This window comes from Cajanus cajan, chromosome 6, assembly GCF_000230855.2.
Source record: "Cajanus cajan strain Asha chromosome 6, NIPB_CcT2T_4, whole genome shotgun sequence".
NCBI classification, from domain to species: domain Eukaryota; kingdom Viridiplantae; phylum Streptophyta; class Magnoliopsida; order Fabales; family Fabaceae; genus Cajanus; species Cajanus cajan.
In genome coordinates, this window is record NC_138522.1 from 7,257,777 (window position 1) to 7,283,179 (window position 25,403).

The 25,403-nt window shown below is 31.9% G+C and overlaps 2 protein-coding genes across 2 annotated transcripts; both read right to left on the reverse strand.

Annotated features, from left to right (window-relative positions):
• Positions 1 to 7,816: 7,816 nt before the first annotated feature.
• Positions 7,817 to 13,392, reverse strand: LOC109807502 (galactinol--sucrose galactosyltransferase). The gene is made up of 5 exons (XM_020370038.3): positions 12,635 to 13,392; positions 11,967 to 12,550; positions 10,159 to 10,336; positions 9,159 to 9,526; positions 7,817 to 8,470 (listed from the first exon to the last, which is right to left on the reverse strand). The coding sequence occupies exons 1-5, from the start codon at positions 13,263 to 13,265 to the stop codon at positions 7,907 to 7,909; spliced, it is 2,325 nt and encodes a 774-aa protein (XP_020225627.1). The 5' UTR covers positions 13,266 to 13,392; the 3' UTR covers positions 7,817 to 7,906.
• Positions 13,393 to 17,177: 3,785 nt separating this feature from the next.
• Positions 17,178 to 18,996, reverse strand: LOC145958526 (serine/threonine-protein phosphatase 7 long form homolog). The gene is made up of 3 exons (XM_083076023.1): positions 18,946 to 18,996; positions 18,055 to 18,861; positions 17,178 to 17,969 (listed from the first exon to the last, which is right to left on the reverse strand). Exons 1-3 carry the CDS (start codon positions 18,994 to 18,996, stop codon positions 17,178 to 17,180), a joined length of 1,650 nt encoding a protein of 549 aa, XP_082932149.1.
• Positions 18,997 to 25,403: the final 6,407 nt, after the last annotated feature.

The window sequence follows — 25,403 nt, forward strand, 5'->3', positions numbered from 1 at the left end:
GAATGATAAAAGCCTATGTTATTCATCATCTGTAGGCTTGCTCTCCTAAACATGATAACACTTGAAAGTGGAGTTCAACCTAACCAAAGAAATAAAACATAACACAAAGATGTGAGAATATATCTTATGCATGTAGAGTGCACATATAAAAAAGACAGACGATATCTAATTAAAGAACTCAATACATATCATAAATCAACTGCAATTCTCATTCTTAGTTCAAAATATAAGACCCATGGACTTGTATGCTTTTATCTCTATATGCATGTTACACCATTTCACCTCACATAAAGCGCACATATATGATGTAGACTAGGAGCACATTAATAAGAAAATGATGTCCACACTATGGGCAATCAACACATGGTTCATTCTCACTAGAACGAAATCTATTAAGATCGTCAACTCAAGTACTAGAGATGTTCATGGTTGCCCCTCATCAAGGGGATTCCCACCATAGCACCCCTAGGACCAAGGTAGAAAGACATAGAGAACCTCCCACATAGACTTACATTCACCTCAAAATAAACTATGCATGAATGCATGAACTCTATCACAACACACAACACAATGCACATCACACATATTTTATGCTTTTCACATTGTTGGACGAGCCTAGACTTTCACTCGGCTGGACCATTGTTTAGACTTCACTAATGACCAAGCACAATCTTAGATTTCTCCTTGCTAAACAACTACTTAGACTTAGTTCACATCATACTCATAACTCATAACATGCATTTGACTCAAAACACAATTTCTCCTTATATAATATCCCAATCACATAACACTTTAAACTCTCATACTTTTCTCTAATTCATAATTAATCATAGCTAAGTAACCCAACCAATTCCCAAGGTTAGACACCACCTTGATAGGGAAATACCCATAAATCATATCAGGAAATTTGGTTGGGTCAAACTTCCCTTGCTTAGACGATTATCACACATTGGTTGAGCCAACTTCTCTCACTAAGCCAAACACCACTTAATGTCACACATTGGCTGAGCCAACTTCTCTCGCTAAGCCAAAAGTCAGAAATTGGCTTGCTTAGCCAAATTAAAATCACCATCTTACAAATTTCTTATGGAGACTTAAGTTCACTTAACCAAAATTAATGGTCAAGTAAACTTCTCAAAAAAAAAACACAGTGGCTAAAATTGACTTAGCCAAACAATTTGGCCATGCCATACTATGAACATTCCAAAACTCTAAAGGACCTTGAGTTGGCAAATTTCATTCACGTTAGCCAACAAAAAACCATTACTCAACCAATATTTTTTGCTTAACCAACACTCACTAGTTCATCATTTTGGCTCAACCAAAATCCCTTTGCTGAGCCAAAACCCAAAACTAGACCCATCAAGTTTGATTAACAAGACCTCCAATCTCCTTCAAATCCATTCTTTCCTAACACCAATAAATCACTTTCAACCAGCCAAATACTCCCAAATCAATCCTATAACACACGTATAACCTTAATTTCATTAATAAGTGTAATGTCTTAAATTTTTAGATAACAATATTCTCAATATTATTATTAAGTGTACTCTTCTTAAAATAGTAATTGAAATTTTTAGTTATTATAATATATATATATATATATATATATATAATAGAGAATAAGTATAGTATTTTCACAATATATATATATATCAAATTTTTATTAAAATAAAATTATAAAATATTTATTCCTAATTACATAATTATTATGATCTAATTAATAAAATAGAATCATCTAATATTTATAATTTTATTATTATTATTATTTTAAAACAAGCTCTTAAATTTTAGTTTGTATATTTAAAATGAATAGGTAAATACTAGTAGGCTATTTTTATTTATATTTAGTAAACTAAATATATATATATATATATATATATATATATATATATATATATATATATACACACACACGTGACTACCAATGCTATTTCAATACTATTTATATAACGGGAAAAAAATGTGCTACGATTGCAATTACTACCAAAATAATGTGCAGTTACGTGACTACCAATATAATGTGTTGTGCAAGTTCCGTAAGCATTTACGTGGCAAAGTTACGTGAGCATTTACGTGGCAAGTTACATGGAGGGAGTACGTGGGCATTACAATAAATGAAGTGCACAGAGATAAGGAATTTGCATAGAGATAAAGAATTTACAGTGAGCAGCACAGAGATAAGAATTACCTCATCTGATTACGTATATAGCGGATACATGTAAGATAAGCTGCAAGTACACTAAATTATTACGGAGATAAGAATGTTATCCCAAATCAGTGAATCCTATTGTAAATTTGTTTCAACCACTCATGTAAATATTATAATAGAAGTAGAAAAAAAAAAACTATGATGTGTAAATAGGCACGTATGGGAAATGTTTTCAATAATATGTAATATATATGTAATTTCTTAAGGTTGCAGAGTTCATATGAAATTAAGTAACAATTTATGTTGGTACTCAATGTAATGACGGAGAGTTTCTATGACATTTTAATCTTATTATATACAACATTTGAAAAATATAAAAGTCTATTTAATTTATTTTCTACATTATATAATGTTTCTACCACACACTAGTGCAAAAAATTGCCTCAGGTAACAGTGCATGACAAAAACATTCTCGATCGATTTCAAACTCTTAGTCTTTTAACAAGTGGATTTTTTTTTACAGCAATTTTAAAGTGTCAAATTCAATTTTGTGGTAGTCCTAGAGAACCTAAAGGTAATAGAATTACAAGACAATTGATGAAAAAATTAAAACATTAAAAAAATGTTCATATAATAGTGAGAAATACCAAAACTTTTGAAGTAGCAAGATTAAAATGATTGAAATTATGCAACAAGATTTGATGCATCATATACCCAAATGTTTTATATTTTAAGTGACAACATAAATTCTTATTTGTAGGCTATATCGTCTTAACTTACAAGTGCCTCTAAATCCTTTAACCTTGATACCCTTCCATTTAATTGAGTTAACAAAAATTGGTTGATGTAAAAAATTTAAAAGAAACATATAACCCACAAAATTAAAGGAGGAAGAAGAAAGGAAACATGTGTCTTAGTAGAGACCGAAACATTAAAAAAATTGTTCGTAGCAATAAATGATTTTTAAGTACGAAATTAAAAGGTATAATTTGTCAAATTATTAAGTTCGGATAACGAGATAAACCATTATGATATTAGTACTATCATTATGCATGTGTGTGAGAGAATACCAGCTTAAGAAATAAAAATAATTATACGTTTATTTGTGTAGAGAATATCTAATCGGTCTAAGCACTTCCTAAGTAAATCTAACTGAGATAGTTAAACATAGATTCCGTAATAATGAGTCCAAAGTCCAAACACTTGTTAATGAAACATAGCATGGTGATTGAGTTGTTGTAAATTTATTTGATTCAGACAAATTAAAGCACTTGATATGTTTTCCATGATTAAGTTAACTGAAGTACAGAATATTTTATAGTCAATAAATCAAAACTTAATAAACAAAGGTTGAGTTTGATTATGATATTTAGATCACCGCATTGCAATGTGCAAACACAATTACATAAATGCCTGAGACTTACCGGTAGAACAACACCGTGGTTGAGTCATTAATTGAGCAACAGATCTTGATATTATAATTAATAAATTAAAAATAAGAATGGCTGAGAAATTAACATGGTCATGGTCACCGACATGCATGCATGGCTAGCTGTCATGTCTCTGCAATCTGCATGAACGTAGGGTGCTCTAAAACCTGTGTTGGCATGAACGTGGAGTGGTCCTGGTCCAAGTCCAATGCCCCGGAAAGGTTATCAAAGACAAGTCTTCTCTATCATCTTCAACCCTAGTACTCTTTCAACCTACCGCAAACTCCAACTTAAAACTTATTAATTAATCTATCATTATAAAAATCAAGAGACAACTAATAGTATAATATATATATATATATATATATATATATATATATATATATAGTATTATAATAGTATAATAAACTATTAGTATATATATTATTATATTATTATTAATTTGCAATTGATTGTTCCATGTGAAAAGGTTAGCCAAATCAAATCCAGACGCTTTTATTTATTATAATATTTGCAATTTTAATTTATTCAATTGAAATGTTCTAAAAATATTTCTTTATTATTTTTTTACATTAAAGTCTTTGTTTTAATTTTCTCAACAACCAAAATATTTTTTTAAACATAGATAGGATATAATTGAATTTGAATTTGAATTTATATTTGTATTGTCCAAGTCTACATAAATATTATACTTAAAATTTTGTTCATTTAATACATTTGTCAAAAGCCTAACAATTGTCACATTACACAAGTGATGTAAGCCTAGTTATTATAGTTACACAGAAAAGCTTCTTAGCTAATCTTTTAAAAGAGCTAGTGTCAACATATAACACCAAAATTATTAAATAACTTGGTGAAGCAAAAAATGGTTTTGAAAAAAAAAATGAAAACACTACTACCAATAGGATGGTCATGGATTGAATTGAATTAAAATTGAGATATAATTTCATTTGACATCGATCAATTTTGATCGATTTGAATTATTTAATTTTTTCATTTGCCAATCTTCGATATAAATCAATTTAATCCAATTATATTCTATTTGATTTGAATCATATCATTGAATTTTATTATTAAAATAATAAAATAAAAAAGAATATTTCTTGTTAGTTATAACATTACTATCAATATGTGTTTTGTTATCAAACCTAACTAATGAAACATTCAATATTATAATTTTGTTTGTTGAAAATATAAAGTACATTTTTAATGTATTTTTTTAGTTTAGTTTAATTACTCTTTTGATCCTTAAAGATTCATATACTTCACATTTTAGTTTCTATAGTTAAAAATATTTATTTAGTCCCTATACATACCATTTTTGCTCTCTTTTTGTCTCCACCTTCTATTTTTGTTCTCATGAACATGTGAAAAAAAAATTGATGAAGACAAAAAAGATGGACGTGGTAGTCAACTCTTTTTACAAATAAGATCCATCAAATGTGAGATAGGTCATAACTCCCCTATTAGTCCTTTTTATGTCTTTTCATTATTGGATTTGAGCTTGTTGAGCCTCACTTGCTTAAGCAACCAAGATGGCTTGCTTAAGCAAGTTTTTTTTTGTCAATCTTCAAATACTCTCAATTAGACCTCCTCAAACAACTAGAGTGACATACTCAAAGGTTAACACTTTTGACTAATTTTTCTCTTCTCATGTTCTTCTCATGTTTAACAACACCAAAATCATCAAAATATCTAATAAAAAATAAAATACATTTAAAATAATCTATTATAGTTCTATTACTTATTCCAAGTAAAAAACAAGACCCCAAATCATGAAACATGATTGATAATTGTCTAATATTACTAAAAAGTATACACATATTTAACTATCTTCAGCAATTCATCACCATACTTTAACTACTATGATGTTGGAATTGTAAATAAAGTTTTCATTAAGATACATCATGGATTTTATAGGCCAAAGCCTTTCTCTCCCTTCTTTACTATCATTTTGGATACAAATTTTTTAATGATATAAATTAGGGAGGAGAGAAATATTAGCCACACATTATTTAATATACTATTTTTAACATAATATTTTATATTATTAATTAGATAAGATTTGTTGTAAATTATACTGGTAAAAGGTTATTTCAACTAACTAGTGATCTCAGGTTCAAGTTTTAGATATAGAGTTGTGTTAAATACTTGGAAAGAGAGTTTTGTTGTTCATAGTGATCTTACTTAACTCAAATAGGATTATCTTTAATAGAAAATATATGTAATTTAGATAAAAATAAAATAAAATAAAACTATGAAAGTCTTATTCTTTATTTAATAAATCTCATTCATAATTTGATGATTTTTTAATAATTTATAGACTTAATTTATATATTAAAAATCTTTAATTTAACGATTTAATGATTATAAAATGTGATATATATATATATATATATATATATATATATATATATATATATATATATATATATATATATATATATATATATATATATATATATATATATATATATATACGTTCCCCACCCACCCAATATAATTATGAAAATAGCAGCTTAATTGGAATTTTCTTTGAAGAAAGATGTGCGAATTGATGGGAGTGGTGTTAAATTAAGAAAAATATGGAAATCACTTGTGGAAAGAATTACTAAAAGAATTATAAATAACAAGTCTAATCATATTCCATTGACACTTTTATAGGAATTTGTATTCACGCTGATGAGTGGTTTTGGAAAATCATGCCCACCTTGAATTGTACACAATACACAAGTATTTTTAAATTTAAACCAAAAAAATTAAAAATTACTCCCTCCGTTCTTTTTTATTTTTTAGGTTTTTAATTAAAATTTATTTTTATTTACTTATTATTTTTAATTTTTAAAACAATATAAATTATTATATTATCAATTATATCCTTATATCAACTATTAATTAATTTATATATAACAATTAATATGTATTTATTATGATGTAAAAAAGGAATAAGATATAATAAAAAAATATTAAAATCATTATATGAAAAATAGAAAAAAAAATTATTACGTTTCTTAATTTATATAAAACAACCTAAAACAATTATTATAAAAACACGAATCTAGTAATAAATATTTTCATTATTAATCTACTTTTATATATAAATTAGAATATACGATTTAAAAAAAAAAACTCACTTTTTTACTTAATCTCAAATCAATTCACCATTAATGTTTTTCCTATTCTTTTATTCGAGTGTGACATTTATTCTTGATCAGTAAGAATATATATTTTTTCTCTTACTCTGTTTAACTCCACTTGACATTTTTATAACAAAAATTTAAATTATAAAAATTTAATATTTTTTTTACACCATAATAAAAATTATTAAAAAGTAGAAAAGTTATTTACCAATACAAATTAAAATTTAAATATATCATTATATAATATTATCTGTCATTTTTTATTTATTTAAAATATTTATCTTATCAAATGCTATTCACATGAGTTTTCATTTTATTTTAAATTATAATTAAAAATAATTAATCAATAAATCATTAATGTAGTTTATCAAATTATAAATTAAAAATTAAATTTAAATTAATGTTGATTAAAATTGTAGTAATCTTAAATCTTAATTTATGTAAAAGAAATATTTTCTTAACTTCTTTGACATAATATACGAAGATCTAAAATTTAAGTCAAATTAAATTCAAAAACAATATTTAAAAATTAAATTAAAAATAGATACTCAATGAAGTAGTTAGGTGATCTAACAAAATGAAAATAACTATAAAAACACTAGTTTAGAGAAAGAGTACTATGATTTAAAATTTAGAAATTTAAAATATCATAAGAGTAGATTATTTTTTAGCAGTACGAGAATTGAAATTACCAAATGCCGCTAATCTCTTACAACATGACAAGTTAAGATTTAAAATCAAATTTTAAGCAGAAGTTTGCAAGCCCAGCCTATTCGATGAGAAGAAGAATTATATCAAAAACACATAATACTATATATTCTCTTTTGTTTGTTTAAAAAGAAAAGGTTGACTTTTAGAAACAATATTCAAATTTATTTTCCTTTCGATATAAATTTCAAATTTTTCTTTCACTTCTCTTCCAATATAATCAACTAATCATAGGGTTAGATTAGATTGAATGGAAACACATACTAATGCTACCGAAAAAAGAGTTTGAATCTAATACTTAATTCGGTGTCAAATAAGATTATCTCTCCAAGATAATACAAGTGAAAACTAAAAATATAGACAGATATTGCTTTATAAAAATGATTAAAAAAAAAAAAGAAACAAATGAACTCGACTCTTGTTACTTAAAAACATAGAATCCAACATTAAAGATCCCAAATTCACCTTGCTAGGGATTAAAACAAAAACTCAAGCATTGACAATTTTGAAGAACTAGGCCATGGAACTTGCACCCTCACCATCTTATCCTCGTAATCAAATTTCACAGCCACCCCATCAATTGTGCAACTAAGTGGCTTCTCTGAAGCAAACACCCTCATCTCCCCACAACCCCTCACCCCAATTTTGACCAAATCCGTGTGGTCATCAAACTCCAGGGACTGAATGGCACCACCCGAGTTAAGCATGTTCACTAGTCCAATTGGAGCAAACTGAATTAACCTTTTTGGTAACACTGTCACTGGAGACACTGTCAAAAGCTCAAAACTAAATGGCTCCAGTGAAACCTCCAAGTTCTCCGAAGACTTCATGAGCTTTAGTTTGTTGTCCTTGAGCAAATATAGAGCAAACACTTCCACTTCTTTTATGTCTATTGGACTTTTCCCGTTGCTCCATTCAATATCCCCAGGACTCGCTAAGCATGTCACAGTGCGTGAAAATTCAGAGGCACTCTTGTTTCGCCGAGTCACAGGGCACCACCCACCTCCTTGGCAATTAAATACTCCCAAAACACCTGTATACTGTAAGAAAACACAAAATAAAAGGTTCACTAATGATTGAGTAAATTCTTAATAATTTCAATGTTGCTACGGATAAAATATCCTAAAGCCAGAACTGCACAAATCGGCAAATGATTGAAGCATTGTGCAGACTACCGTTATGGAAAAGTCTTCGATAACCAATATCTGTTGACATGTGGATATACACACCGATTTGGTCACATAGGAGCTGACTTAGTCATGCCTAAGTTGATCTATTTATGCTTAAGCTCACTTAATCACATTTAGACTGATTTATTTGCATTCAGGCCAACTTAATCCCAATTAGGCTAAGCAACTCACACGTGATGTAGTAAGTTTTGTAACAAATTATTTACATAGAATAACAATTTTTTCTCTAGCTCTTACCTTTGGCTCTGGTAGTTATAGAGAGGGACTCAAGTCACATGTATGGTTATGTTTTTCATACACTCATATTGTTACTATGCTAATCTTTCAACCACTTTGATACAATCATTACTCTATGTAACTTCGATAGTATTTTTTTTCTTATGCAGCAAAATTAAACTTGATACCAAGAGGATTTACATTAACTCATGCATTAGATCCCTTATAATTACCCACAGTGCATTTAATCAACTGAACTAGACCCTTTATAGTGTGTAAATAATTGATGGGGGGGAAGAAAATTAAAAAGTGGGTGGCTTACTTTGTTGAGATTCCAAATTTTGAGCATTGTTTTGCCATCATGTAATGGATCTTCAAATAAAGAGTCTCGTGTGGGAAGTGCATAATGTTGACAACGCAAGATGGAGCCATCAGGCAAAGCGAGGGTCTTGAGCAACTTGAAGTTGTGCTTTCCAACACAGTCGCTAACGTAAATGGGTCCACCAGATATGGCCCTAGAGGCAGCATGGAATTCGGCACAAGGGTGAGTGGACTGGAACATGTCCCAATCCGGCTGAATGAAATTTCCCATCCACAAGCTGTTGTAGGCACAGTGCACCATGTGACATCCTTGGAGCCAATACGTACCATTTGGATCCCCAGACGGATCAGTGCACCAAAAATCATCTCCTGTATTAGCTATTATGCGTCAGAACTCAGAAATATATACTCAAGTTTCGTTTTCTTGTCACCCAAATTTTTAATTTGTATATTTTGTCACGACTTTAAAATTTCGCACATAATCATATCACTCATCAGTCAACCGTTTTATGTGACACATTACTGATATAATACATTGATCATTGGTATAACACATTTGTCATGTCATCAATTCATATCATTAAGTCATTTAACATATTGACAAAATGTGTGAATATTTTTAAGTTAAGTAACAAATGTGTAAAGTAAAAAAATATTGAAATACAAACAAGTCTCACATCGATAAAATAAAATAAGAAATAACAATTTATAAAATATACACATACTCTAATGTTAGAAAAGTCTTTTGGGTGATAACTAAAAGTAAAATCGTGAAGACTAAGGCTCAAAGCGGACAATATTTCATCACATCATTGTGGAGTATGTGTAATAACCTTATAAAAACAACCCTCATAAAATATTTCCTCAGACAAATACTATAAAATAACCCTAAAAAAAAACGTGTGTTCGGCAAGATATGCAGATAAGCTTTGAAATTTTTATATTGTGAATTTGAAATCATCTTACATCTATGGAGGGTTGGAATTTGGAATGGTTATTACCTACGCGCCCAAGGGATATGGCTTCGGTGCCAAGGAGAAAGAAGTCATTACAATGCTCCATGCTGGCAATGACTCCGTTGCCTTTGAAATGCTTCTTCACCGAAGCAGTAAGTGCTTTGTAATAAGCTTTGGCTAACTCAACACGCCCACCGTATTCCTCCGCTAGCATCTCAAGCAACTGCAAAGCGCAAATCGTGCAATATTAGACTTCAAATTCATCTATAATCATCGACATCTATGTTTGGATCAATGTTTCGCTTTCATTAAAAAAATAAAAATAAAATAAAATAAAATATAAATATAATTTCTTATATTTGGTTAATATTGTTTCTGATCAAAATTAAAATTTTATTTCAATAATATATTCTTGCAAAATATATTTTTTATTAATATATATTTATGTATATTATAAAATAAAACTCTAACCATGATCGGATAATAATATTCATCAAAGTTAAAGAATTTTTACATAAATTTTGTTCCAATAAAAAAATTATCCGCTGGAGACAGGGCAAACACGTAAAACTAGCATTATAGAATTTTGGGTTTGATAGTCATTACTGATCGAACTTAAGTCCCACCCACGTCATCAATATTAAAAAATGACATTTTTAGTAAAATGATACATCCAAGTATGAAACGAAGTTGGAAACCTCGTTGATACTAATTTTGGCAAGGTCCTCGTATACTCACCGGATGAGGTCCTATGAAGGGTACAAGTGCCACGGGAAAGAGACACTTCTCAATCTCATAATAAACCATTTCTAGTTGAGACAATTTGGCTCAAGTTTCAAGTTTCAACCCTGCAATGACGACAACTGTAGTGTTTGTACATCGTTGGTCCTATTAGACTAACACGTAAATACAAAAATACTATTGAACGTCCAAAATGTTACATTATAAAAATCATTGTATTGCGAATATTTGCCTAGTGAGGACATTTGATATGTAACCATTTACAACGAAGTCAAATGATTATGAAGTGATCAAAGTCAAATCACCACTAACTTATATTTTTTCTTTTATCTTTTTTCTTAATCTAAATAATATGATCTACAAATAATAATAATAATAATAAAGGAGATAACAAATTTTTGTTTTCATTTTTTATCAAATTATTCTCTAACTGTACAGTGTACACTTTCATTTCATAAACTTAACTGTATACTTTTATTTTCTTATCCATATTTATTTTTCTCTATTATTTATTTATTTATTTAAAAAATAGAAAGAAATATACCGAATGTCTTATTCTTTTTTTCCGGTAACAATAATATTTATTTATTTGTATAATATTATTTTTCATGTCTATTTTTTTCTTCTTGTCACTTCATATTATTTATTAGTCACCTTTCACTTTATTTTAATTTGTTTTATCTCTTTTTTTTCTGTATTAAGAATAAGAAATAAATTCATATCTATAAAATTTGAACGAGATACAAATAATATTCAATTTATTAAATTAGAGACGACAACATTGATCAGCATGGATATATGCTTATTCAAAAAGTACCATGTTAAAATTAAAATTAGTAACTTTCATCTCCAAATAAATTAAAAAATGGTTTTTGTTTTGTATGTAGAAATAACAAAATAAACGTACGTACTCATCCGTATTTAAGCCATAACTTTTCACATTTTTAATTTGACACCAGACTTATACTCAAAATGTGACAAAAGAAATAAATTTATATACAATAAAAATGAAGAATTTAATAATTTATTTTTAACGCTAAACGAAAAAAGAATACAAATGGAGGTATTAAAGTAGTAAAAAACGAAAGGAAAGAATATGGGCGCAGACTTACGTGTATAACGTCAAGCTTGACGCCGTCAATTCCGGCGGATTCCAAACGCGAGTGAATCCCCTGGAACAAGCGGTGAGCGAGGTGAGGTGGCACTAGTCCCACGCCGTTATTCACAATCTTATCCACCGCCAAATCCTCCATTGTCATTCCCAACCCTTTGGACAGCTTCGGAGTTATCACCTTAGCTTCGGGCATGCCCGGAGCCTGAGGCCTGACACCACCCCAGTACCCACAGAGCGCGTGCCAAACGTACACCTGCTCCACGCTCCCAAACCGCTCCTTCAAATCCCTAACAAACGCCCCCATCCCATACCCATTCCTCCCTCCACTCCTGTAATTCCTGAACTTGTCATTCTCCTCCAACCTCACGAGCCTGCAAGGCATTTGGTCCCCAGCTGAGGTTCGGTCCACAGCCTCTTCTTCCTCCTCGTCGTGACTAACCGATTGCCACCCGTCGTCGATGAGGACCATCCCCGGCGGACACCCTCCCTCCACCAACCCCTTCACCCCTTCCCATACTCCCTCCGGATGCACCTTCAAGTAAAATGCGTCCCACGTGCACCAACCGAACTTGTCCACAATCACTGCAAAATAACATCATCGTTTTTCTCTAATTCATTTTTCTACGCATAAAGTATATATTATTACATTTTAAAAAATGAACAAACCTGGTGGGGTTTTTTCTTCCAGAAGCTTGAAAGTCCCCAGATGCATTCTAACCACTTTGGTTGCTTCTTTGACAAGCCTGTAGGGGTCGTCGCCCACGTGGATGTACAAGCAGCTCCTGAAGCTGGAGCTGGTGACACGTGTGGACCCGCTCTCCACGCAGACGTCCACGTAGTCATCGAAGCCGGGTTGGAGCGAGGCTCGGAAGGAGCCTTCAAGGATGGGGAGAAGCAACACGTAGGGGCGCCCCAGTGCATGGTTTTTGTCAAGCAAGAGCATTTGGGTTTCGTGCTCCATCTCGTGCCCGTTGCTTCCGGCCCAGTGGGTGGTCCACCACACCTTGAAGCGGAATAGGCTCATGAACTTGATGCCCCTCAGTTTGCCCACCGCTGCCACGTGTCGGCTTCTGGGGCGGTCGGCGTCGAAGCCCACCAAGCAGCCCACGGGGGTGGTGTTGGGCTTGGAACCGAGAGAGGGCGCAGGGCTGGCTACTATGTTGGCCGGAACTTGGGTGAGAAAAGGGTGAGCGTTAGCCACAAAGTTCGATCCTTCTAAGGTTATGGAGAAGGGTGAATCGGCATGGACCACAGAAAGTGCGTGTTGTTCCGAGGTTTTGCTTAAGCTGGGGGCCATGCTAAGTGTAACAAAAAGCTTATTGCATGTGGGAATTCAAGGGTTTATAATTATATAGAAAGGGGAATTTGATTTGGCATGAGGTGCTTCGTTTCAATCCTGCTTATAGCGCATTCTAGTTACAACCAGAGCAAGAGATAGTGTCCGTGCCTAGTGGGGGTATATGGGTCACACTACCATATCATGCGAATTTTTTACCTAAATATTATTTTTTTAAAAAAAAAATACCCAAATAACCACTGTGCAGGTTTATTTACACAGATAGAACTATTCACTGTTCAAGCTCAAAATTCGGTTCCCGGGGAACCGAATTCTGAGCACCAAAATGTATTTTTTTTTTATTTTTCAACTCAGAATTCGGTTCCCGGGGAACCGAATTCTGAGTTGCTTTTATATTTTTTTTTTTTTTTCGTGTTTGCAGGGGAGACGTGGGCTGACGTTGGAAGCGGAACGGCCCGTTCCGAAATCAGAACGGGCCGTTCTGCTTAAAGAAACAGAGTGGCATTTGTTAACGTGAAACGGGACAAGAACGGGCCGTTCCGACGTTAAGAATTAACGTTAAAATAGATGTTGGAAGCGGCCCGTTTTAAACAAATTGTTGTGGCCATTTTTTTAACGTGGAACGGGCCGTTTTTGTTTTAGAACAGCCCGTTCCAAGATAGAAATTTACACATTTTTTTTACTCCTGGAACGGCTTAGGAACGGCCCGTTCCAGGAGCTGTTTTTACAAAGGTTTTTTGATTTGGAACGGGCCGTTCTGGTTTTGGAACGGCCCGTTCTAGGTAAACAGTAAAAACTTGCGTTTTTCTATAAATAGACCCTCTCCCCTTCATTTTTTTCACACAATTTCAGATTAGCTTATCTCCTTTATTCCTTCCGTGTACCCCTTTTGAATCAGTTTCTTAGAATCACGTTAATTTCCTTTAAACCTTTCATAAAATGGCTTCTTCAATGTACGTTATTGTTCATTCTGATGGTTCCATTAACCAATGTCCGAATGAAGGAATCACCTTCTCTTCTCCATCTGCAAAATTAGTTCGTATCAACAGAGGAATTACTCTAGAAAGGCTTCAAAGAGTCATCCACAGAAAGCTACATCGACAAGATTCTGAGAGGGTGGCTAGCATACATTTTCGGTACCCTATTAGACTTGGCCCAGGGGTTAGTAACTATACCTGTGTTGAGTTGACGGATGATGAAGACGTTGAGGCAATTTTCAATGTTCACGATTCTAATCAACTTCAATCAGGTATTGAATTATATGCTACATTTACTACAGTTGAATCACATGCACCACAAGTTTCACCTTCATGTTCACCTTACGAAGTTTATCAAAGTTACCAGTACACTAACCCATCTGGCCCTTCTTATGATATCCCCTCCAACTACAACATTGAGTCATACACACAGCTTTTAAGTGGTCCAATCATGGACCTTAATCAAATACCTTCTCAGCCATTTGAGCAAGCTAGACCTTCTGCTTCTCAACCCAATGTTGAAACCAACATTGAAGATGATGTTGTTGTTGGTCTCCCAACAGAAAATGTCTTTGATCCTTTTAGCGAGGACGAAGACGAAATTCTCTCTGCACATGAACATGATGATGAAGAAACCCTCCCAATTCCAAATAATCCACCACTACAACCACAACCAGTAGCCATATACAACCCACCTCCACACTTTTTAGAGTTTCCCAATGAAATCCAACAAGACAGTGAGTATAGCCATTTGTTGGAGCGTGATATGGTTGTGTATCCACCTGGAACACTATTTGTTGGCCAACGCTTCCAAACAAAAGAACAAATGCAGGATGCCATAAATAGATTTCACATTGTCAACCATTGCAGTTACAAGGTTAAAAATTCAAGCAGTAGTAGGCTTGTTATGGAATGCGTTCACCACGACTGTGCCTGGAGATGTCGTGGTATATTGCGAACCAGGGAACAACATTGGGAAATCATGATCCTTGAGGGCCCCCACACATGTGTTTCCCCACTTATCTCCCAAGATCATAATAAATTGGGATCACAAATGATTGCTCAAAGCATTGGTGAAATTATTGAGGTTGATCCATCGACATCCATTTCAACCATCATAGCCCACATCAAGTCCACCATGGGTTATACAATTAGTTACAGAAAGGGATGGTTAGCCAAGCAACATGCCATTGAGAATATCTTTGGAAACTGGGAGGAGTCGTACAACAAATTACCAGGTATGTTGCAAGCAATGCAAATGTATGTTCCAGGTTTTATTTGGAAATTAAATACGCAACCGGCTTACCAAGGTGAATTATTGGACGAGGGGAGTGTTATCTTCAAAAGGTTATTTTGGACCTTTAAACCATGCATTGATGGTTTTGCCTTCTGCAAACCAATTGTACAAGTGGATGGTACATTTTTATATGGGAGATATAAAGGTACACTATTGGTCGCAGTTGCGCAAGATGGTCGCAACAACATAATTCCTATTGCATTTGCTGTTGTTGAAGGTGAAACTAGTGATGCATGGTTTTTTTTTTCTGAAGAACTTGAGGCGGTATGTAACACCACAAGATGGGTTGTGCCTTATTTCTGATCGTCATGAAGCTATTCGAAGTGCATACTCAAGAAATGGAAGTGGCTGGACGGAAAATAATTCTGTTCATGTCTATTGTATTCGACATATTGCACAAAATTTCATGCGACGGTTCAAAAATGCAGCACTAAAGAAGGATGTCGTCAATATGGGTAAGTTTATCATTACTTTTTTTAAAGCATTTGATTATTACTTTTAATTATTTAATAATTTCATTATTTTGCAGCCTACGGGATGACTGAACCTAGATTCTTTTACTATTACAGCATAGTAAGAGATACTAATGTTGAAGCAGCTCAAGGGTTAGACAACATTCCTAGGGAAAAATGGACACTAGCATGGGACAATGGACGACGTTGGGGACACATGACAACAAACCTAGCTGAGTCAATTAATTCCGTATTGAAGAAAACACGAAATTTGCCAATTTGTTCCATGGTAATGGCCACATACACTCGTTGCAACAAGTTTTTCGTTCAAAGAGGTACGGAAGTGGGCGCAATGATTAATGCAGGACATGTCTACTCGGAAATTGCAAATAAAACTATTCAAGATGCACAGTCTAAGGCAAATACTCATAGAGTTATCAGCTTTGACAGATCAAGCAGTAGATTTCTAGTGGAAGAAACGCAACATTCGAGAGAAGTTCGACCAGCTGGGAGATTTGCGGTAAGGCTTGATGAATTGTGGTGTGATTGTGGCAAGTTCCAAAAAGTTTGGAGAGCTTCGACATGAAGATTATTGGCCTACTTACACTGGTCCAACTTTGTGGCCAAATCCAGAACTGAAGAGAACTTCGAAGGGTCGACCAAAGTCCACCAGGATTAAAACAGAGATGGATATTAGAGAACAACATACTCATGTCAAAAATTGTTCTTATTGTCACACTCCTGGTCACACTAGGAAGACATGTCCGAATATTAGTCATGGATGTAGTTCCCGCCACCAATGATCATTATTGTTGTAATCAGTTGTAATAAATTTATTTAGTTATGTAATATTAAAGTTAATTACTTTGTGTTAGTATCGGATAGTACGTTGTGTTTGTGTTAAAATCGTATATTGTGTTAAAATCGTATATTGTGTTGAAATCGTATATTGTGTTGAAATCGTATATTGTGTTGAAATCGTATATTGTGTTGAAATCGTATATTGTGTTGAAATCGTATATTATGTTCGCAACAATACTTATAATTATAATAGTTTATAACCTTCTTAGTCTAGATCGCATGTAAAAATGCATAATATTAAAATTCATATTACATTGATAAAGACACATAGTACATTAGAATAAAAAAACAATAACATTAACATAGAGTGATTTATATACATTTTTCAATCTCCGTAATGGTGTCCAGTTCCACAACGAGGGCGACGTCTATTACGGCCTGGATTACGCCGTGGAGGTTGTTGCTCAGAAGGATTTGCTTCATCATCAACCACCGGATGTTGAAATGGTGCTGAAGAACTTCCAGGTTCATTACCGAATTGTGGACGGTAAAGAGATTGCATGTATGATTGTGCTGAAGATGGAGTTCTAAAATCTACTCCAAATAAATTTGTAAAAAAATCCTCTGAAGTTGTTGCAAATGAATGTCGTCTGTCAATTATGTTTTGTTCAGGAGTGACGTACTGAGGATTTGATACATGTTGACCAGTCTCTTCATGCGATCGCATGGAAGTTCGACCAGTCTCAAATGTTGTGGAAGTCCTTCGTTGTTGATGAGTCCTTGGATCTTGTAGTAGTCGTGGCACAGATAAAAAATAGATGGAATTGGCCATGTACCATTCCATGTATTCTCGTGTGTGAAACAGTGGGCCTTGCATTGGATGACCCATCAATGTGTGCTCACGTCTATTGTTCCATATGTCGATCCACTGAGCATGTCTTGTAACCCAATTTTCATCTTGTCTTCCCCTCATGTCAATGTTGTGCAGGTTATCCAAATTATTCGGTGGACAAGGGAGATCCTGGAAGAGACGAAATTGCAATTTCACTCTATCAGATTGGTGCCATTCAACAATTGCAAAACAAATAATGGAGGTGCATGATGTCCATAGCAGAGCATCTCTATATGCTTGCATCGGTATTGCTGTTTGTAATACTCCATATGGCGCCCATAAAAACTACAAAAAAAATTAAACTTCTTTAGTTAACATATTATGCTAAACAAAAGAAAAAAAAAATAAAACTTTGATTTTAAAGAGTTACCTGATCATTCTGAATGTGATCAAACCTTGATCTATATCCAACAACATCATTATGAGGTACATTTTGAAAGTTTAAAACTCTGCCCCCGCTCCATTTACAGACTAGTGGGAATGATGCTGGTAACCTGGAAATAGGCGCAATATATGGCATGCGATGCCATGCCCAAGATTGTAACAGAGATGCACAACCACCCATTGTTTTGCTACTAACATTTGTAGCTCTACACATTTCCCTATATAACATAGCTAAACAAGCCGACCCCCAACTATATCGTCTTGTTCTTCTAAGATTTATTAATAAAGATAAATACATAAGATGTACCTTATTGCCTGTTTTGTCAGGCATCAAAACACCTCCTATTAACCCTAATATATATGATCTACAATGTGCATCAAGTTGTTCTTGAGATGGCTCCTCTGGTAATTCTAACATATTATCTCTTAACCACTTTAACTTAATCATAGAGCCAATTAGTGACTCACCTTTAACTGGCATGATTCCGAGATAGGTGGAGCACATTTCCTCCCAGTCATATAATGTTGGGCCAATGACTGGTAAACCATCAACTCTTAAGCCAAGTTGAAGTGCAACATCCTCCAGTTTTATGGTGCACTCTCCAGTTGGAAAATGGAATGTATGAGTCTCAGGTCTCCATCTTTCAACCAAAGCTGTGATTAATGCGTGATCCACTTTTAGATGTCTGAGCTTTGCAACCCCAGAAAAACCCACTTCCTCTAGTATAGGAACAATTAGAGGGTGAGGTTCTGGCATTGAATGACAGTAAGAACAAATAATATTCTCAGTCTCCTGCAATAATAATTACCAAAATTAGTACTAATTTGTTACAAGTTAATTGAAATTTAAAGTATATAACGAAAGTGCTGAACTTACAGTTCTACCAATGAAAGCAGACCTATGCTCATTTTGCTTCCACAACAACATTTTTGATATAGTTAATAAAAATTGAAGAAAAAAAAAAATTTCTTACTATCAAGGTGAATCAGAAGCAGTACAAATCGCATCAAAAAATGAAGGGGAGGGGGACTATTTATAGAAAAACGCAAGTTTTTACTGTTTACCTAGAACGGGCCGTTCCAAAACCAGAACGGCCCGTTCCAAATCAAAAAACCTTTGTAAAAACAGCTCCTGGAACGGGCCGTTCCTAAGCCGTTCCAGGAGTTAAAAAAATGTGTAAATATCTATCTTGGAACGGGCTGTTCTAAAACAAAAACGGCCCGTTCCACGTTAAAAAAATTGCCACAACAATTTGTTTAAAACGGGCCGCTTCCAACATCTATTTCAACGTTAATTCTTAACGTCGGAACGGCCCGTTCTTGTCCCGTTTCACGTTAACAAATGCCACTCTGTTTCTTTAAGCAGAACAGCCCGTTCTGATTTCGGAACGGGCCGTTCCGCTTCCAACGTCAGCCCACATCTCTCCTGCAAACACGAAAAAAAAAAATATAAAAGCAACTCAGAATTCAGTTCCCCGGGAACCGAATTCTGAGTTGAAAAATAAAATAAAAAATACATTTTGGTGCTCAGAATTCGGTTCCCCGGGAACCGAATTCTGAGCTTGAACAGTGAATAGTTCTATCTGTGTAAATAAACCTGCACAGTAGTTATTTGGGTATTTTTTTTAAAAAAAATAATATTTAGGTAAAAAATTCCATATCATGCACACATTGCACAACCATCTTTAAAATTAATAAAATTTTAGAGTACTAAATATATATTTTTATCTCACTTTTACATTTTTTTAAGAGTTTCACGTCTACCGTTAGTGGTTACTCTCTGCAAGCAAATAGTTCTTTAATTTTATTTTTCCCATGGAACCTAAAATTTGTTTTCTTCTTACAACGGACAAGCTTAGCTTGTGCAGTTGTGCGCATAAGGCACCGTTTGTCGCTTATCGAGATCGTAAATATGCGCGTTGCTCCATTTTTTTTTGTTGACAACTGACATACGATTGTTCAGAACTGATTCGGTGTGTATATAGAAATTTTCTTTTTGGTTCACGAATGTTCACAGGAGATAATATTGTTATGAGTATGGATACACACTCCGAATTTTTTTCTGATTCATCCTCCGAAGAATTAAAATAATAATTTTTTTAAATAATTTTTTTTATAAAATAATTATTTTATAATAAATTTATTTAAAAATATTATTATTTTAATTGTTCGGATAAAAATTTGGATTAACGATTCGGAGGTTGAATCATTAGTATACATTATTGTTCATCTTCAATCATCTGTCATAAAAAAAAATAACTGGCATAATTATAAATATAAATAACTTGGTACATGTAATAATGTTATTTCTAACGAATATTTCGCATGATATGTGAACCTTCCAAACATAATTTCTTTTCAAAAATAATTGTGATAATGGAACTGTACCTGTCTCAAGAGTACATTAGTAATCTTCTCGTATTTTAAGGGTTGAACGAGAGTTCCGATCGAATATTTCGGTGAGGGAGAGGTACCTGTAAAAGACACTCCGACGCTCGAGTCAAGACAAGTGCAGATATCGATAATAATTAATGAACAGTGACGTTATTTCGTGACATGAGCTATTTATACTGACACTGATGGGCCCAGACTCCCATGGACCCTGCAACAGGACTACCATTTTAGGTAATACGGCTCTAATCGGCTTATTGGTGCGATTAACTCTTAACCCTTGATTAGGGATAATCCTTAATTCTTGATTAGGAGGGATCTGCACCTATAGGTCATTAGGTGGCCGATCAGCAGTCGGGTTCCTGGTTCAGGTATCAGCCACGTGGAGGCCGAACAGTCTTACTAGTACAGGAACTAAGAAATTTTATTAGTGAAAAATGATAAAAAAAAAAAAAAAAAAAGTGTAAAGAGGTACATATTTTAAAAATACTTAAAATACTTGATGAATAATTGTTTCGTACAATTTTCTAGAACCAATCAAGCCAAGAGAATAAAGTAAAAATTATTTTTAAATGATCAAATTAAAACATAAAATATAATGAGATTTGATCTTAGAGATTAAATTCAAAAAATTAAATTAATTAAAATATTATCTACTAAAAATTAACTTTTAATTTTAAAAATATATTAATCATTTTAAAATATCCACTCAAAATATACTAATTCTTCATTTGGTATATATATAGAAATATTGAGAATAGGAAGAAGTACAGATTTTTCGACTTCGTAAATATTATATGAAAATAATAATAATAATATATAATACATGAATTTTATTTTAAAAAAATAAAGTATCAAATTATTTTAGATTAATATAAAAAATTATATATATAATTTAAGAGTAAAATTTTTTTAATTTAATGGTTCAATTTATAAAATTTATATTTAATATAAAGTTGTTGAGTGATATAATAATTAGTAAAAGTTACACCAATATTATTTAAATTTTTCTATATATATATATATTAATAAATTATTAATTTAAATAATATTAAATTTGATCTATTTTAAATTTGATTTTTACATTTAAAGAAAAATAACTGAAAGAGAATTTAATATAAAATAATCAATCAAATTTTTTTAATAAAAATTAGTTAAAAAAACTAGTGAATGTTGGATATAATAACATAAGTTAAAAAAATGCTCCACAATTTTCAATAACTATAATAATACTCGTCTTTTAGTTGTTTAAAAAATAGAATAGTAAGTAGTAAGTAGGTTGAAATGAAATGTTAGAGATGGTTCTGGAAGGAGGAATGTACAACCAGAAAGAAAATTGTAAAGTGTGGGTCCCACTAAGCTCTTGCAGTTGCAGTAATATATATTAGTTGTTTAATGTTTACTTTTTTTCTTTTTGTTACAAAAGTTTAATGTTAACTAATGCTTGCTTTTCAAAACCAGAACTCTCGTCGCTATTCTAGATGTTTCCACGAGCTTGTTTTCTCACTCTTTTATTTTATATTTTTCTTTTTTCTTCTTTACCAACAAGTTCTTTTTTTTATTTATTTAACATTTTTCCTTTGTTATTTTTTATTGTTTCATTTGTCTTTTTCACATGTGAAGTGCTCGTCCGTGAATCCAGCTGCTTCCTTTTTATTTATCGATTTATTCAATTTTTTTTGTAGTTCACTATTAATTTCCTTTTAGTCATTAATCAAATTGGTCTTTTGAGATTGTAATCAAGCTTTAATTTTTTTAACATTTACATTGGCATTTTTATAGAGAGGTATAAAGTAGTGCAATTTTGAATAAGTGAAAATATTAAAAACATTGTTGTAAAAGTATCGATGTAGCGAAAGAAAATAATAATAATAATAAATTGTTGAAATTACCTGAGATCATCATTTATCACCATTAACACATTATTCCAGAGATCATGAGAGTATGAATACAATATATTTTAAATTAACAAGATTTATTTATTTTAAGAATAAATTTAAGTTTTGGTGGAGTTATTTTATTTAATAATTCATAATTTATGTTAAATTTTAATGATTTAATTATTAAATTAAATATTCTTAATAAATTAATCAATTTTGCAAAATTTGAAAACTATTCAATATTTAAATTCAAATTAACATATGATACATTTTTGTGAATAATTATTAATTTAAATTAATGTAACGAAATATTAAATATTTTAAAAAAATTTAAAAAACTTATAGGTGATTTGATCTATTTACTAAAAACTTTTAATTTAACTATTAAATTGTTGAGTTTCAATGTAAATTATGAGTTATCGAATGGAGTAACTCTACCAAAATTTATTCATGAAATAAATAAATCTTTCACATCTTAAATAATTAAAATATATATTGTAATTTGCACAATAAGTTAATACTAATTTGGATATAGTAATAACTATGTATTTTTTTTAATTTATGTCAAAAAATATATATTGTATTTAATATAAGCTTAGGAATTTTTTAAAATATTTAATTAGTTCTTCAATTAAAATAATTATAATGAGATATTTTTGATATTTTTGTATTTTAGTTCTTAATTATTATTCATGTTTGTTAGATCAAAAGGTAATTATGAATTCCTTAAAATATAATTTTAATGATAATAAACATAGATGTTTTTCCAAGAGATTTTGTTTTTCAAGTTATATTATAAGACGAATTGTGATAAAAAATAATTGATTATATTGACATTAAGTCTCTTAGACGAACTATTTTGTTTGTAAGGGAATGTTTTTTAATATATATCATTTATGATGTTTGATAACCAAAATCATATTTTGTGTATGTTATTTCTTAACAGACCGAAAGGAATAAAAAGCTTATTTGGTACTCACATTACAAAAAGGAATACAAACATGCTTTGCATCAGAAAAAGGACGACCAAATCTTTTGAAGCAAACAAAGTTTAAAAAAAAAAGTCATTTTTAATTAACAAATGTAATAATTCATGTTGTTTAATACCTTAAAGGTAATAAGTAGTTTCCTTAATCAGATAAGAAGTAACAATTTAGTGAACCGTATTTAATGCTCACATTTAATGCACCAATGTGTACTTCTCTCTACAAGGAACGAAGATGAAGACAAACAAAGTAAGTTCGTGAGACGCTCAATAATTTACAATGGTCATCTTCATGAAATACACATAAAAAGAAACTTGAAGATTCAAAAAGAGAGTGATCATCGATTATAAAAAATTTATACTCATCCTTTCTGTAAAAGCTTTGTGCTTAATCTGGTTGTATCATGTCTTGCTAATAAGATGAAAACACAAAGTAATTTATCAATTTTAACTTTGTGTTATTGCTTTGAGCCTGAAAATGATTAATTATGAAAGAATACTTTATCATTGAGGCCTACAAAAACTTTTTCTTCAAAAAATACTTGGATAGTTGCTTGAAGAGGCAAATCAAAGAACACTTAGGTTGAATCAGAAATGGCTTGCAAAAATAATACTTGTATCTTTGTAAAAGATAGTAGAACTTGATCAAAATGATTAAGAATTGGAGATAGTCTCGGTGGTTGAGACAAACCAGTATAAAACATTGTATGTTCTTTTATCTTAACTCTTCGTCTACATTCGTTAGGTTTGTAACTACTTCACTATTTCAAAAAAGTTGAGTTTTTTTTATTAACACTATTTAGCCCCCTTCTAGTATCTTTCTTTTCTCCACGTTTTGGTATCAAAATTCAGCCTTTAACGAGGTTGAGCATCTAACAATAAAAAGGAAAAAGATCTTAAGTTAGGAAGTAATGAAGGTCAATACTTGCCTGAAGGGACTTCTATTATAAGGCCACCGACCTTTAATGAAGAAGGCTACCCATATTCGAAGGACAAAATAAAAATGTTCATCAAGTTCACCTAGTATCATCTCTAGAAGATCATCACCAGTGGTGATGTTGTATTAACCAAGGCAGAAAAATGAGTACACACAAGATGACTATAACACCCTGCAACTCAATACAAAAGCAAGATACATCTTGACTTGCTTTTTGTCAATAATGGAATAAAACAAGTTTTGCAGCTGCAAAGGTGCTAAAGAAATGTTGGAAGCCATTAGGGTAACTAATGGCACTAAAGATGTTAGGCTCAAACAAGTTGCTATTCTTCAGAGACATTGAACGTTGCTAATTGTGAAGGAGAATGAACCATTGATGAGATGTTTGGAAGATTTCAAACTATTCCCAATGGGCTAAAATCTTGGGAATTAAGTTCTCTAAGCTTAGAATAATCTCAAGATCTTGAATAGTCTTCCAAAGATCTAGAAACCTAAGGCCACTATTATATCAGAAGTTGATGTCTTTAAAACTCCTACACTGGATGAACACTTACGAGGAGCACATTAGTGATGGAGTGCCCCACGATAGAGATTTGGAGATCCTGAATGGGGATGTTGCAAAGATAGAAATAACAAAAATGGACTTCATTAGTCGGATAAGCGTGATTTATAATATCATGTGTGAGGGAATAAAACAACAATGTCTTCTTTTACCCCTATAAAAGAATTTTAGCTACAATAATAGTAGTAGAAAATTTTGATTGACACAACCTATTTGTATTCATGGTTATTACTGTTGGAGTTTCATGGATAGCTTTCAAAAAAAATATAATAAAAAAAATTCATGCGCTAAATAACCCCTTCCCATGAATCGCACATCACCAAGAACCATACTATGCATTTTGAGATTTTACTCTTTAAATGTGCTTTATGTCATTCTTGGAGAATCCTCATTGTTGATTAAAAGGATGAACACCTTCCTCCTTATCACTAAGCACCAAAGATTATGGTACCTTTACTTAGTCCACATGAGCAACATAGAAGTGAGGTTTTGGTGCTAGCCACAAGTGTACTGGATTAGGGTTTTGTATATTTTATAAAAATCCCAAAGAATCTTTTTCTATTTTTCTTTATTAGAAAGA